Here is a 17,335-nt window from a genome sequence, read left to right on the forward strand (position 1 = left end):
CTCCAAAACAAGAAAGGAAGTAAGGATGAATAACAAAAGTGTAAGTTTGCATGTGGGCATGAAAAAAAGTGGAATTGTTAAAATTCCACTTTGGCAAAAACACACTTTAGAACTGTTTAACTTTTTTTTTTTTTTTTTTTTTTTTGCGGTACGCGAGCCTCTCACTGTTGTGGCCTTTCCCGTTGTAGAGCACAGGCTCCGAACGCGCAAGCTCAGCGGCCATGGCTCACGGGCCCAGCCGCTCCGCGGCATGTAGGATCTTTCCGGACCGGGGCACGAACCCATGTCCCCTGCATTGGCAGGCGGACTCTCAACCACTGCGCCACCAGAGAAGCCCAAAACTGTTTAACTTTTAAAAGACAAATCTTGAACTCACTATTAACCAGTCAGAAGAGAGGCATGAGAAAGGAGTCGATCTCGCCAGAATTCAACTGTGCTTTATTCAGATCCCTGACCAGGCATAAACTAAGGAGAGACCACTTCAGGATTTTTCCGGCATGTATAACGGAGACGGAAGCTCCCATTCTTCCGAGAAGAAAGGGAGGTTTTATGAACATCTCAACATTTCATTTCCTTTCCTCTCCTTCCCCTCGCTGAAGGGCCCTAGAGACAATGGCGGCGATTGGCATTTTTCTCACTCTTCCGTAGTACTGAAAGCTGTGAGGAAGAAATGGTGGTGGCAGGAGCAATGGCCAAAGCCCTTGCTAGAAGCATCCAGAACTTTCTCTGCAAATTTATTTCGATTCTGCTCTCAACTCCTTCACATTAGAACGCCTTGGAGGTGGCAATCAACAAGGCTAGAGAGCAGAAAGCCGCCAACAGAAATCTGGTTAAATAACGGTGGTCACAGAACTGGTCAAATCGATAAAAGAGGAAACCACAATAGTGACCCAGGTTACGGCCCCCGCGTTTTCCAAAATTAGAGCCGGAATCGGACAAGCCCACCCTGACGCCCGTAAGAAAATGATTCTCACTTTTCATTGGCTGACCCTCCAAGAGTTGAGACCTTGCTTCACTTTCATTGGTTGCTGCTGCTGTCACGTCCTTTCACCACACCCACTTTCCCGTCGGCGCCCAGTGAGCTTTGGGGGAAAGTGATTTACAGAGGTCGGGGGCGGGAGTCCGCAAGCAACTAGACTATTTCCCCCCACCCCTCACCACGGCCCCTGCTCCGCCCACTGGCCCGAGGGCCCGCCCCTGGCCCTGCCGGGCCCCGCCTCTCCCTCCAGAGAGGGCGGGGTCCAGGCGGCGGCCGAAGCCGCAGGAATATGCTGGAAGCCGGCAGGCGAGCGCCCGGGAGGTGCTGAAGGGACAGTTCCCGCCGCCTTACTTGCCCCGCAGCGGGTGGGTGGGTGGGTGGGTGGGGCGGCCCTAGAGCCAGCTGGGCACGTGAGCGATGGAGACCATCTGGATCTACCAGTTCCGCCTCATCGTGATCGGGGACTCCACAGTGGGCAAGTCGTGCCTCCTGCACCGCTTCACTCAGGGCCGCTTTCCCGGGCTGCGCTCCCCAGCCTGCGACCCCACCGTCGGCGTGGACTTCTTCTCCCGCCTGCTGGAGATCGAGCCGGGCAAGAGGATCAAGCTGCAGCTCTGGGACACGGCGGGACAGGAGCGGTTCAGGTAGGGCCGCCGGCGCCGGGACCCCAGGGACCGCGCCGCCCCCTCCATCCGCCTGGGGCACCTTCCCCAAGCGTCGGCCGCACAGGCCAGTGTCGGGAGAAGCTCTGGCCCTTCCCTCTCGAAAGTGCAAACACTCGATTCTCGCTTCCCCTTTGCCCCTCCTCTTCCAGGGACGACTTCCTCCTCCGCAGTTTCTCACTTCTTTCTTTGGCTCCCATTTCCTGCGACCCCTTTCTGTCTTTCCTTTTCCCGCCTGAGCCCAGGTCACCCTCACCAGCCCCCTCTTCCGCAGCTCTCTACCCCTGCTAGTATTTTTATCCCCAACTCTTCGGCTCCCCTGCTGCCTTCTCCCCAAACTCAGTGTCCCTCGCTGTACACACCCTGACCTGACCACCCTCCTCCAAGCTCCCGTTTTCCTCCCCTGACGGAGCAGCTTCCCATCTACGCGGCCCAGGAGAACTGCATAGAAGCGTTCCCAGATTCGTGATTGATCCATTTAGCTTCACAGCAAGCAGTGCTCCAACCCCGATTACTGCATGAGCTCATTGGGCATCGTTCAGAGGGAGATGATGAATGCGGTAATGGTCTGAACACCTCACAGCACCGAATGTGGTCATCAGAAATACTGGGCCAGGACCCGTGGGAATGTGTCTTGTACAGCAACTAGATGTAACATCAGGGACACAGGCACAGCAGAGGAGTTTTTTGTTGTTTTTAAGGGTTGAGTTGTCTTTAGAAGTTTGTCATCATTGGTGCTTTGGTGAAGAAAAGAGAGATGTACATACTGAGATTTGTTAGGAACTTTTCCTTTATTTTATTTATAATAGGTACTTAACGTTCCAGAGTGATAATAGATCAGAAAATACTTTTCTGCATAGAGAAGGAGGGATCCAAAACTAAACGTAAATTGTATGCATTTCCTAGATATTTAAGATTTAACCAGATATGAAGCACATTTTAAATTTCTAGGATTCAAGGAATTTAGAGGAAAGTAGGGACCTGATATATTGTAGTGTTTGGGGCTTTTTTAAGGTTGCATTATCAACTGGAACTCATTAAAGCAAGCATTTTGTAGTCTTCAGCAAGTAGTCTGTTTGTGAAATAGAGTACTTATTGACCGGATTTCCCAAACATGGCTTCCCCTCACCCCAGCCAGCATCCATTCTGAATGAGATGAGTCTACTTCTGTGAGAATGTTCCAACACTTTAAAGTTTCGGCTTCCATTCCCAGCTATGACACTGATTCATAGAAATAAGTGAACTGCTTAGCTTGCTTATACCATAGTTTTACAATGTGTAAAGTGGAAAGATAGTAAGGCCAGCCCTTTAGAGAAGTGTTAAAGGTTATTGATTTGAATTGTACAATACCTAGAATTCCATGAAGATTTTTTTTCAAGAAGTCTCCTTTAAAATAATTTTTCAGGGCTTCCCTGGTGGCGCAGTGGTTGAGAGTCCTCCTGCCGATGCAGGGGACACGGGTTCGTGCCCCGGTCCGGGAGGATCCCACATGCCGCGGAGCGGCTGCGCCCGTGAGCCATGGCCGCTGACCCTGCACGTCAGGAGCCTGTGCTCCGCAACGGGAGAGGCCACAACAGTGAGAGGCCCACGTACCAAAAAAAAAAAAAAAAATTTTTTTTCAAACTCTGATTCCTCATCTGTAAAATGGAGTCATTATGATCTCTAAGATTCGTTGCAGTTTTACCATTATAAGGTAGACTGCAAATTCATTCACTTGTGATCTCAATCAGAGATGAACTTTAAGATATTTCATGGTCAGAAAAAAACATTTACTAATAGCTCTTGCTCTACCCTCTAAAGTGAAAATAATAAAAACGTGTTCTTTATACCTTAAACTTCTAGCAACTACTGATAATTGCAGCTACAAGAAACATAGGTAGTAAAATCTTCTTGTGTCTAAAATTCTTTCCTTAAAAACTTATTGACAAGAAAGTAAGGATGATTAATTTGTTAGATTTTAAAGACCTTTTCTGTTAAATACATCATTTTTTATTGCCTTTAAGAAGAATGTAAATTGATTTTATATACACTATTAAAACCAGACAGTAACTCTCTCAATAATACAAGGACATTTAGGGAATGTTTACTGACAATGAGTCATACTTTATTTTGCTTGGCTCTTTACCAAAGATGTATTCCTAAATACATACATATTTCAGTAGCTGCCTCCAAATACTTGCTTTTCTCTCATTTAGCAGAATGTTTCTCCATAAAATTGCATTTAAAACAATTAATGTTAAATCATTCTGTACCTTCCTCTAAGAAAATACAGATACTTATTTTGAGTAAGCACATTTGTTTCATAGAAAGGTACTATATAGTTCATGAATATATAGTTCTGTCATTAGTTATAATTATACCATTAGGAATTTGAGGAAAACATTCTATTTGGAGGTTTATTGGTGATTAGATATAAACTAACAAAAAGAAACCTACTTTAGACAGTTCAGGATATAGCTTAAAAGCATAAACAAATATGTTACAGAACAACAAAATAGTGAGCTGATGATTATGACCATAAGTAGCCTTAGTTATCTTTTTTTTATCCAGCTTTATTGAGGTATAATTAACAAAAAAAGCCTTAATTTTCAAAGTTCAGATAATACATGCTAGTAGTCAATAACTACTTACAAAAAATAAAAAGGAACAAAATCAAAGTGAAGAAGGTTTAGAAAAATGATGAATATGTGAGCATCTGTAAATTGTAACTTAACACTCAATTGTTAAGTTTTTATCATTAACACTATGTTTTAGTCAGGATAAATGTTAAATTGCTGTATTAAGGATACTTAAAATTACAGTGCCTTCATTAACAATAGTTTATTTCTCTCTTGTGTAACAGTCTCAAGGTAAGTAGTCCAAGTTGTTGGAGTGGCCTGCTCCAGGCCATCATTCAAGTACCTTCTCTCTTAGTTTTCTGCCATCCCTAGGACATTATCTTCTTCTGTGTGAACAAAGCTGGGTTGCAGGCACACTGTGTGCCACTTCCAGGGGAGGGGAAAGTAAAGATCTAAATCAAGTAATGTTTCTTCTAAGCAAGTGAGGCCAGTGTGGTGCAGATCACTTCAGCTCTCAATTCAGTGAAGAGAAATTAGTTACAAGGCCACACTTACACGGGGCTACCATGTGCCTAGGAAAAAGGGAAGATGGATTTAGCACTGGGCATTGGGGGGAAACTAGCAGTCACCACTTTTATTTTTTAATCATCATAGTGGAAGAAGTTTAGCAGGAAAGGAAACAAGAATATTGCTTAACAGCATTAATAAGATAAATAAGTGCAAATAAGGCTAGAAGTATAGAGAGCAAATGTAAGAATGTAAGAATATAAATTTTGAATTTTTTCCCATGAAAAGCACTTAAAGCAATATGAAGATAAAATGAGATAAAGAAAAAGCAACATTAGCTATAGGGATAGAAAACCTGAAGCTTCGAGCCAGATTTGGCCTTTTATTTCGTGTTGTCTGGCCTTGGGGATATTAGTTACAGCCACTGGTTGTGAAGTTCAGAGAATAATGTCCTCCTAGTGTAGTTCTTCTCAAAGCGTGTTCTGCAGAACACTCATACCTTCTGATTCTTTTTAAAGGATGGGTTCTGTAATCAAATAAGCTTGGAAATCCCTATATTCCATTTCTCTCTTAGAAATTCATATCAAAGACTCCAAGAAGTATTGAGCAAAGAAACCTGTTTAACTTTGATTAAACTAGCATTTCCACCATTTATTTGAGGGGCTATTCTTAAAACATGAAAATCTATGATAACTAGTGTTCTTAGTAGTATAATTTGGGGAAAGCTCCCTTGATGAGTTGCTTTAGTCACATTCTTTGAGCAGAACCAACTAAACTTTTGAAGTTTGGAGCAATGGAAAACGTGCAGACATTAGTTAACCAGCTAATGGGCTGGTTACAGCTAAAGGGCTGTAAGCAGTAATTGCTATAAAAGGGACAGTCTCCCCTGCCCCCCTAAAAATCTGAAGGTGACCTGTAACTAATAGCACTTAACATCCTGGGCCTCTCCCTAACTCTCTGCCTGCCTCTTCATCTCTTTTCCTCTAGCTCCTCTTCTACTGTGTATCTTTCTCTTCCTTATGTGTCTTACCCTTCCTTAAACTTCTTTATATTTTTCCTTTATCCCTTTCATCTATCAGTCCCTACTCATAGTTTCCTCCCACCTTCTGTCTTTTCCTCTACTTCCTTTTTTTTTTTTTTTTTTTTTTGCGGTACGCGGGCCTCTCACTGTTGTGGCCTCTCTCATTGCGCAGCACAGGCTCCGGACTCGCAGACTCAGCGGCCATGGCTCACGGGCCCAGCCGCTCCGCGGCATGTGGGATCCTCCCGGACCGGGGCACGAACCCGTGTCCCCTAGCATCGGAAGGTGGACTCTCAACGACTGCACCACCAGAGAAGCCCCTCTCCTTCCTTTTTATTTTAATGTGTCTTGTATGCTCTCATTTCTTTTTAACTTATTCTCCTTATTTACCCTCTGCCTCCCTTTTGTCTCTGTTTTCTTCTCTTCCCCTTCAAAACATTCATATGAAGTAAATGTTTAAAACTGGTTTAATTTATGTTCTCCGTTCATAATTTTAGAAGTAAGCAACATGAACATTTCATATTTCTCCTTAAGGTATCTTTTAAGATTCCTAAACTAAATAGGTTTTGTTTTTTGTTTTTTTTTTAAAGGACCCTTACTTGATCCCCACTCTCCTTACTGTGGTTCATGATCTTCAATAGAAAAAGATTTGCTGATAGTGGATTGGTGGGTTCATATTGCATAGGTAACAGAGCAGAGATTGTCCACAACTAAGTCCCATAATCATTGCAGTCTACTGTAGTTCCAAGTTATTAGAAACAATAGAAAGCTAGACTATATTTGTATTGAGTAATCTGATAATATACTGTCTTGGTTAAAATTATTTGTGTTTTAAGTAACAGAAATATAACCAAATTAGTCTGGATATAAGGCATAAATTATAAATGATACAGGTCTCATGAGAGACAAAAATCTCACTGAACATACAAGTGTCTGAAAATATGGAAGCTCTAATAACAAGAGTTTGTGGATTTTCTCTCTAGTCTATTTCCATTATCCAATGCTGTCAGCTCCCAACTGTCTCAGTCTCTGAGCCTCTTATTCAAATTCTTGAAAGAAAAAATCTCATTGGCTATTTGATTGGCCAGTGAATCAGCTCCCCCAGGGTCCAGTTATTAAGATAATATATACATAAAACACAAAGGGATTATAATGCAAATATCCCAGGTATGCATTATGGGTCATCCAATGCAAATGAATCCATAAGGGTCTACTTTTTGGGAAAGAGAAATTCACAGAAGAAGGAAGTGAGCAGTCACCCCAAAAAGTGTCTACTTTATGGAGTTTCAGAGTAAAACTATATGTAAGAAGGAGCCAGCATCATTTCTAACAAGTGTAGCAGAATGTGGAAAAATGACCTGTGTAGCCAAATGTATTTTTATATGATAAAAGTTATTTTCACTGTCTACTCAGAGCATTCAGACCATTTTGAGTGATTGTATAGTCAGTACAGTTAAGAAGCTAGCCAGTAATTTCAAAAACCTGTGACTATTTTTCTTAATTTCTTTTTTCTTCAATGAATCAATTGATTTCGCATGTATAACCACAGCCTCAATGACATATTGCTATATGAAGGTGATTATACATTCTGACTATTTAGTAACTAAATACTGTAAATATAGTAGACTAAATATTGTACTCCAATGTTTGAAGGCCCTAGGCCAGCAGCAGGCAAAATTGTAAAGTAGGTAAAACTCATTCTTGGGGACTTTGGGGCTTTCCTACTTTTCTTTCCTTCTGTTTTTGGATAGTAGGACCTTGACCTATCCTTCACTTCTATTTTCCCTCACATCTCAGTTGAAAAGCCATCCCTTACTACTCCACCTTAGCTTCAGAGAGAGAAGTAGCTAGATGACCAAGAGACACAAAATTATTAAAACTTAATAAGGGTTCTGACAGGAGTATTTCTATTCTAAAAGAGGATGACCACCTAGGAGGTAACACCTCATCTTGAAGTAACATTTCCCTGTTGGCAGAGTTATGGATCTATAGCTGATGGGTGTCGGAGTTTCCTCTCATCATGCTGCATTGATGACCACCTATTCTGACACATTGGCTCCACATTTAGCTTTCAAAGAAAGGGCTAGAAAAAAAAAATTAGAGATAATGTTGCTAGTACATGAATCACTCAGTAAAGTTTTCACATGAAGAAAAGTGCTTTGCTCAGTCTGAGAGAAAGAGAGAGAGAAGAAATTTCTAGCCATTGTCAGTCAGTTTGGTTAGCATACAAAGATTTCTTAACAACTTAGCCTCCATAGCCATGTTAAAGTTTAAAGAGCAACTTCTTGGAATGATCTGAGAATGTTTATCTTGGTGTTTTAAGAGCCAGTTATTCTTATCCTAGCTGAGTTAGAAGGGAATCTGCATTCTATCAGTCTGCTGTGTCAAGCAGTGAAAAAGAAAGGTGGGGCTTCCCTGGTGGCGCAGTGGTTGAGAGTCCGCCTGCCGATGCAGAACCCCGGTCCGGGAAGATCCCACATGCCGCGGAGCGGCTGGGCCCGTGAGCCATGGCCACTGAGCCTGCGCGTCCGGAGCCTGTGCTCCGCAATGGGAGAGGCCACAACAGTGAGAGGCCCGCGTTCCGCAAAAAAAAAAAGAAAGGTGAACCACTCAACTAATACTGAGGTATTTAAGATATTTTCATTCTTTCTAAAGTGAAATACCTACAAAGCCTGTACTTTATGATACTAATATATCTGCCTCCAAATGTCAGTAACTTTTAATCAATTCTGACAATATATAATTCAGGGAAATTCATTTAAAAATTATTACCCCACACAATCTACCTAGCTTATCAAGAAACAAATATTATTAAAACCCATTGTTTTCTGGAAAGAATCACTTTGTGTAATGAAGTACTGTTCTGACCTGTAGGAGTTCCAGAACAGAGGTCCAATATGTTTTAAATTGAAAAGTACATTTTTAGTTTAAGCTGTGAAAGAGTTTCAAAATACAGATAGTAGTTCTGTATACAAGCATGACTGAGTAAATGTCGATGGCTCGCTGGCATATTATTTTATTTTGGTTTAGAATCTTAGTGTTCTTTTAAACATTCTTAAAACGTACTGAAGTTTTTTTCTATTTCCTTCCTATGGTGATAATTCATTTTTCATTTAGGAACAATATGCTAAATAAAATTATTTTATTACTGGTAGTAAGTCCTTAAGACCATCCACTGATATCAATAGCTAGGATATAAAGAAACCATCAAAAATATCTCAAATGCCAAAAAAATGTTGAGGTAAGGGAACAGAGACTTCTCTCATAGGTTTATTTCTACTTCACTGGTATAGTTAGTGCATCAGAGTCACCTGAGAAAGGTCTTTATCAAGCCATGACCCAAAATTCATCAGTGACTTTTCTTGGCAAAATGTTATCCTTCTCTATGCCTATTCTTTCCTCTGCTTTTTGTATAATTGGTCAAAATCTCTGCTTAAATTATCTTCCTGTACTAGGAATGTTAAAAGTGGTTTTTCTTCTGATTCTTTAGGCTTTCCAAATGTATTTCCATCTCGTAGGACTTAGTGTGATATGGCTTCAAATGGATAAGGCTGAAGAACAGCCTTAATCACAGACTCCTGCCTCAGAAATACAAAAGAATAGTGTGTGGCCCAAACTGAACCCTCTTCTCTAAGAAGAGATCAAGAGAGAATACTGCAAATGGGAGTTAGATACTAAGAACTTCCTGGCTATAACAGAAGGCATTATAAAGAAAGATTATAGATTCTCAAATTCTAGGCATTGCCCATCATTTTTCTTCAAAGTAGCATTTTTCAAAGTAATAGGTGTAATTTGAGTAAAAGTTTCCTTGATCAAATAGTTTTGGAAGTGCTGGGTTGTTGCCAGATTTCTCAGAGCTTTTAATATACTAATATCCTAATATACTTTGTAAACACCCAAGACAGATATGGTATTTCCCAACCGAGAGTCCTTTTACATAGAGTGTTTTAGGAACCAACAGATGGAAAGATTAGAGCACTTTAGAAGCCAATACTTCAAAGAAAAATTGTAGGCAATTCCTTAAATTTTAGGAGTATTTTTTTGAACCTCTCATGGTTTCTTCTCTCATATGATTCTCTGTCTCTTTTGCTGGTGCTTCTGAATGACTCCGTCAGGTCTCCCTTTTAAAACACTTGGTTACTATATTTTAGGGCAAGATCTAATCATATCAATAAGACTCTAGAGAATCCCTTGGTTTTTGTCCCCTCATTCAAAATTAAAAGGTTTCTCCTCTTGCCTGACTTCTAGGCACTTGTCACAGTTTTACACAGATCATGCAATATCATTAGTACTTGTTTTAAGGGCTACAGAAAGGCTATGGGATTAGGAAATCAAAAGTTAATGAAGCAAATATGAGGTGAAATTTAAGACATATATGATAGGACAGATGGACAGACTCTAAAAAGAGAATTAAAAGTGGAAGAGAAGGTATAACTAATTGTATAGGAGAGGACTATTGGAGATGAGGAAAATTAGTGAGAGATGAATTGAAAACAGAATCCAAGAAAGCGAGGGGGGAGAAGACACATGAAAGAAGCTACAGAGATCAACATTCTGGCCATTTTGGTACAACCATAGGACTGGGAAGAAACAGATGGATGGATCTGGTACAACAGTCCCCCTTTTTTTAAAAAAAAAAAAATTATTTATTTATTTATTTACTTTGGCTGCACTGGGTCTTAGTTGCGGCACACAGGATCTTCGTTGGGGCATGTGGGCTTCTTAGTTTCGGCATGCGGACTCCTATTTGCGGGATGCGGACTTCTTAGTTGTAGTGTGCGGGCTTCTTAGTTGTGGCATGTGGACTTCTTAGTTACAGCATGTGGACTTCTTAGTTGCAGCATGCGGACTTCTTAGTTGCAGCATGTGGATCTTAGTTGTCGCATGCAGACTTCTTAGTTGCAGCATGCAAACTCTTAGTTGCAGCATGCGAATTCTTAGTTGCGGCATGCATGCAGGATCTAGTTCCCCGACCAGAGATTGAACCCCAGCCCCCTGCATTGGGAGCATGGAGTCTTTTTTTTTTAAATAAATTTATTTATTTGTTTTATATTTGGCTGTGCTGGGTCTTCATTGCTGCATGTGAGCTTTCTCTAGTTGCGGTGATGGGGGCTATTCTTTGTTGTGGTGTGCGGGCTTCTTATTGCAGTGGCTTCTCTTGTTGCAGAGCACAGGCTCTAGGCACAAGGGCTTCAGTAGTTGTGGCACGCAGGCTCAGTAGTTGCGGCTCACGCGCTCTAGAGCGCAGGCTCTATAGTTGTGGCGCACAGGCTTAGTTACTCCGCAGCATGTGGGATCTTCCCGGACCAGGGCTTGAACTTGTATCCCCTACATTGGCAGGCAGATTCTTAACCACTGTGCCGCCAGGGAAGTCCGGGAGCTTGCAGTCTTACCCACTGGACCACCAGGGAAGTCCCAACAGTCTCATTTGTAAAATGATAGAATTAATGTCCAGAGAGTCTTTGACTTGCCCCAGGCCTTATCATTTGTTAGTGGTTTGCATAAGAGCCTAATTCTCTTAACTCCTGTTCAGTGCTCTTTCTGCTGCATCAGGCCTCCTGGCATGGTTGAAAAGAGTTTTACTGGCACATTGTGTAGTTTCTATCCTGAAAAATATTCTGTTTGCATACAACCCCACCCCCACTCCCATCTCTGTAGATCCAAATTAATTACTGTGTCTGCTCAAACCATTATTTTTCGGCTATATTCAGAAACAAAAGGAGAAATAGCTTTACACAATAGAAGCGGTACTGATAACTGACAGCAAACACTTGTGGCTGCAATGACAATCAATTCTCCCCTCCATGCAGTACTCAGTGACTGCACTGCTACACTTAGTAACAGGAATGAACCCAGCCCACTGCAGTGGAGAAATTTATATGAAGTCTTTTGCCTTGTTAGACAAGGAGAGATGTTGGGTATTAGGCAAAGCTACAAGCAAATACTGCCTATGGTGTCGTAAAGTTACAAAAGAACTGTGAAGTAGTTTTCCTTTTTTTTCTAGAGAAACTGAAATCAATCAGGATTATGATTTATGTGTGGAAATCTATGCATTTGTTTAGATTAACTGTATACCAGGCACTAGATGCAAAAATAGATATAAAAATAAATATGATATAGTCTCACATTCAAGGTCCATGCTGTCTCTATACTGGGTAGAGTACAGACTATATTGCTATAACAGAGACTGACCAAATATATTACCTTAAATAATACAGAACTTTGTTTCTCTCTCCCCATGTTAATAGTCCAGAGTGAGCAGTTCTGGACTATCCAGGTGGCTGTGCCTCAACATCAGTTTCCAGGGTTTTCTAGTCATTGCCATTTCCTAACAAGCAAGAAGGAGAAAGAGGAAGCCTAGGGCAAATGGCGTCTTCAAGCAGATGAACGTCAGACTGCACACATAACTTATCATGTCCCATCGATCCAAACTTAGTGATATGCCAAAACTAACTGTAAGAAAGCTGGGGAATATAGTTTCTATATGAGTTGCTATGTACAAGCTAAAACTCATGGAGTTCTATTACTAAAGGAAGACAGGGAGAATAGACACTGGGGGACAATTAGAGATCTTTCTCACAGACTCACAGCAAAGAAAGATAATAAATAATTGGAATAAAGGCTAGTAAGTACTAAAATAAGTTCTGGTGGCAGAACAAATGGAGGAATTGTCATCTGTGTGTAGGGTTAGGGCTAGTTTCAGAGGATGTATCAGAAAGAACGTGGTCCTTGATGCTGGGACATGAAGGATATGTCAGTAGTAAGAGAAATAACAATAGGAAATAATAACAATTAAAAAAGAAGTAACTTCCAGTAATGATAGCAGATTGAACACCTATGCCTATTTTAGCTTTTTTTCCTGAAACCTCACTAAAGTGACAATAGTTTTGTTTTTTAACCATAAATCCTAGCAAGGAGAATAGGTAAGGAGACAACAGGAAAAAAATTTTGGAAGTAAGAAAGCAGATGGAGGAATGGTAAATGAATTAGCAGATTAAAGAAAATGGGCTTCTAAGCTAGGGGTGGAAAAAGCTAAAGACCAAACCAGTATATATCATTGAATCCCCTAAAGATTCAGGAAATGGTGACACCAGATACTTCTGAAGTGGGAATGCTAAAATAAGGATCATTGATTGTCAGTCTGTTTAAGAAAGACTGGATCCTCACATCCCCTCCACCATTCCACACATCAGGTGACTTCCTCTCCCCCCACATTAGCAAAAAACTAGAAATTTATTCTTTGAAAAGAGTTAAACAGAGTCTCTTACTGGAAGCATCAGGCATAATTGAGGTTGGGGTCCCTTATTAAAAGTAAGGGCTTTAAGTGAATGTATGCATGTTGTATGCTAAGACTGTCTAGCCCTCTTCCCCATCTTAGCTCCCAGAATGCTAGTAGTCAGACCTTCACCCTTCAAACAGGACATTGGTGAAATCATTTCTGACAAATCTGACCAGGCCAAGAAGAAAGACTTCAGAGGCCAACATTAGAGTTTCCTCAACTAAATGATCCAGCCTGATCATCTTATGAGTGAGGCTTTTAGTCTCAATGAAAGATTACAAGAAATACTAGGAAATCTGTAACATGAAACCTAGAGACCAAAATAAACAGAAACCAAAAGCAACCAGAAAAACAAAGTTAATAAGGGAGAAGGGAATGTTTAAAAAAACAACCCCCCCCCCAAAAAAACCCTGTCCTTAATCTTCTCAGAGGGATAGTGGGCAAGTATTTAAATCATAAAAGAAGAACAAGATACTATTTTTTCAAAAGAATATTCTGAGAACAAAAGAGCTTTTGGAAACACAATAGAAAAAAATAAAACAATATAAAGTTGGGGAAATCTCTCAAAAAGTAGGACAAAAAGACAAAGACTTAGAAAATAGGAAATATATATATTTTTTTAAATTAGAGGACTAGTCCAAAAGGTTCAATAAAAAAGTAACAGGCATTCCAGAAAAATGAAGCAGAAAAAACAGAGGGGAGAAATCATCAGTGAAGCAATTCAAAAAAATTTCCTAGATGTAGGGAGGGACCTGAGTTTTCAGATTGGAAGGGTCCAGCACAATAGATGAAAGTAGACACATTCTAAGGGACATCATCGTGGAATTCTAAACACTGGGGCCACAGAGAAGTTCCTACAAACTTCTGGGGTGGGGTGGGGGAGGGACATGTATAAAAGGTCACATAAAAAAGATCTGGAATCAGATTGACTTCAGCCTTCCTTAAAACAACAGTTGAAGCTAGAAGGCAATGGAGAGACTTCAAAATTCTGAAAGAATTTTGTATCTGACCAAACTGTCATTCAACTGTGAAAGCAGAATAAAAACATGCAAGACTTCAAAATATTACCTCATGCATCTTTTTTTTCCCCTCATGAATCTTTTTTAGGAAGCTACTTGAGGATGTGCTCTATATACACACACACAGACACAGACAAACACATAATGTGCATAAAAGAATAAACCAAGAATGAAGACATGGGCTCTGAGGAACAGGAGATTTACCCCTGAAGAAAAGCAAAGGAAATGCCCAAGAAAATGGTGAAGGGGGATCATAGGATGCTCCCTCTGCCACAGATACCAAGGGCAACCAGGCCCGATTGGAGCAGGGCAGAAGATTGTAAGAGAGACCTCCTCAGGAAGATGAAATTGACAGAAAAGCTAACACGAATGAACTTTTTAAAAAATGGCAACTGGCAGAGTTTGGGGTTAGGTTATTAAGGACTACTTGGAAAATTTAGCAAAAAGAAAAAGAAAGGAATAAAAAGATGTGGTAGAGAGTGCTAACTCATATCTGATGCTTCTTTTCTTCTGGACACACGGGAGGAATATATTTCCCTTCCCTCTTGCACTTAGAATCATTTGACTAATTCTAACTAGTGAATTTGAGCAGAACTCACATGTGGTAGTTTTAAAATACAGCCCAGGTTTTTTAACATTCTTCCTATCAAGAGGTGGGTTGTTTCTTACTATAGCATGGCCTGGCCTATCTTGATTAATATGCAAGATAATTATTAACTCTAAGGAAAAGAAATCAGTTTATTCCAGGGCTCAGCATTGAAAAGTATACATGGTCAGAATAACACAAATGCCAAGAAATGATCTTCCTAAAATTATGATATAACAGTACAGTTTTGGCAAGTTTGGGGAATGGGAAAAATAAGAATGTGTGGTAAGTGCACAGGTAACTTTGATGAAAACACAAACTTAGAAAAAGAATGAAAAAGAAGGACAGTCTATTCAAATGACTTGAAAATAAAAGCTGCATAATTTCAGACATAGAATGAAATGAGAAAAGGATAAACACCAGTATAAATTATAAATGTGGAGAGATATACAAATCACATGAAATGAAGCAATATTGAGAAAGTTGTATGGAAACAGAAGTCACAAAAATGGTAGGAGGATTATAACCCAAGAAAAAATGTTCTTTAATTATGTTAAATCACATAATGTATTATGTTGTATGGAAAATAAAATAATCATGAGAAGCTGGTCATCATCTCACTTTTGTTCTGCAAAAGGATGCCAGAAAGTGTCAGAATAAGTGCTAAAATCTTTTATACATTTTCTGGTACCATACCAAATAGCAAATAAGCATCCTTCATTATCACCTTACAGACAAATAGTGAAGCTAGAAACATTTCTCATTAATTTCTAAATTATTTGGATTTTCACATTAACTTGTTCTGCCTTCCAGCATCCACTACAAAATACAATTTGAATTACTACCAATTTAAATACAGTAGTTCTTTAGAAAAAGTGGATGGTTTCACCTTTATATTTACAGTGTGCACTGTTATTCAGCCCACTTCTCTTTTTGTTATTTAGCCCATTTCATGAATCCCTACTATAAATATCCAAAGGAGATAAGCTTTTTTGTCTTTCCCTCTTATTCTCCCATTTGCTTAGCATTTGCATGCTGCCTGGGTACAGTCTTACAGAGTCTGAACTTATTAATTCGGTTGTTTATTTATTTACAACTCTCAGTAGGCCTCATGCATGCCCAATTCTGTTTTAGACACTAGGGATACAGCGTTCTGAAAAAAGTGACAAAAATTCTTGCTCTCATGGAGCTTATCTTCTAATGGGGGGAGATGGGCTATAACCAAATAAGTTGGAAAAATTATATAGGACGTTAGAATGTGTTAACTATAGAGGAAAATAGAAGATAAAAGGTGAATAGAGCATGCTGGGGGTGATAACAAGGCCTCACTATCATAAAATGATGACCTGTGGTAAAAGAAAAATAAAAGATGGTCACAGGGGAATTGATTCACGTATTCAAAGACAGAATACGGCCATTAGGTCCTGTCAGTATTACATATAGCCTCCACAACCACAGACTTGATTTTTGATGGAAAGACCCTGGAATTACACATAGAGAATTTTAATGTTTGTATGTATGAAAAAAGATATTCTAAGTTATAAGCCCCAAGTTTCAGAAGGCAAAGGCAGGGACTGTTAGAGTCAGTAATAATACAAGGAGCGGGGAGACTTGTGTTTTAGTTTCTCGAAAGCAGTTCTAAGGGCCTGGATTACAAGGCAAGTGAAGCAGGTAAATAAAGCATCAACACAGTGACGACTATTCCCAGAAGGGCAGTAGGAATGTAATGTCATGGTGAAAAAAGGCACTCATAAGGCTAATGCATTCATAGGCTGCTTGCTGCCAGCAGCCTTTGTCATCAAAGTACTTCCATCTTCTAAATACCTATTTGGCAATTGGCAAAGCCACAAGAAGGGCATTTCCAGTGGACCATCTGGCTCATTTTACCCAGGTAAGTCAGCAAGTGCTCTATGTTTTGTTGCTTTTTTAAGAGACCAGTGCACATCCTATAAAGTTCATAATAATAACATCTAAGATCTCATTCACATTTTTTGGTTGCATTGCCCATATATTAAGTAATTCTTTATAAAATGTAAGCCAATTCAGTGCTCTCAATTTCACTTGTCTATATATTATTTCAGAAAAAAAAATTAGAAAAATTAAACAGTTTAAAATGTTTACATAAACAAGGCAACCATTTTTCTTTTCTATTCTAAAGCGAATATACATGTAAGAATAAACTTTGAGATGAATGGATAAAGAAAATGTGTTATATACATACAGTTGAAAATTATTCAGCCATAAAAAAGGAAGGAAATCCTGTCATATGCTACAACATGGATGAATCTTGGGGATGTTATGCTAAGTGAAATTGAGACAGGAGGGAAGTGGGCACACACTTTAAAGATCACAACCTTTAAAAGAATGACATTGACTATACAACATAAACTGGCTAGATCCAACCTAGGCCCAAGATGGCAGAAGATTTGACTTCCAGTAGACCTTGAGCCTCATTATATGCTCATTGTAATGCCTTAGCATGCTAAACAGCACACCCACAGGTGCCATGACAGTTCCGAGGCTGACCATAAAAGGCCAAAAAGTGGGCAGTGGTCCAATTCTTGGAAATCCCTGCCGCTTCCCCAAAAGAGTTGGAATAATCCTCCCACTCGTTAGGCTATGCAATTACCCAACCCATAAAAACTAACCACTCCATATTTCAGGGCCTTGTGCCTTTTGAGATGGCCCACACTCTGCCTATATAGTGTGTATCTCCCAGAATAA

At 40.0% G+C, this 17,335-nt stretch overlaps 1 protein-coding gene across 1 annotated transcript in view; it reads left to right on the forward strand.

The window, feature by feature from the left end:
- The first annotated feature begins 1,346 nt into the window (after positions 1–1,346).
- The window catches only part of RAB39A (RAB39A, member RAS oncogene family), a 32,299-nt gene continuing 16,310 nt past the window's right edge, over positions 1,347–17,335 (forward strand). The window contains exon 1 of the mRNA XM_022566353.2: positions 1,347–1,623. Coding sequence (XP_022422061.1) covers positions 1,397–1,623 — 227 coding nt within the window. The 5' untranslated portion in view covers positions 1,347–1,396. The remainder of the gene's footprint in view (positions 1,624–17,335) is intronic.

Source organism: Delphinapterus leucas, chromosome 7 (genome assembly GCF_059928025.1).
Source record: "Delphinapterus leucas isolate spDelLeu-1000000601 "Yukka" chromosome 7, BTC_Dleu_Yukka2, whole genome shotgun sequence".
NCBI lineage: Eukaryota > Metazoa > Chordata > Mammalia > Artiodactyla > Monodontidae > Delphinapterus > Delphinapterus leucas.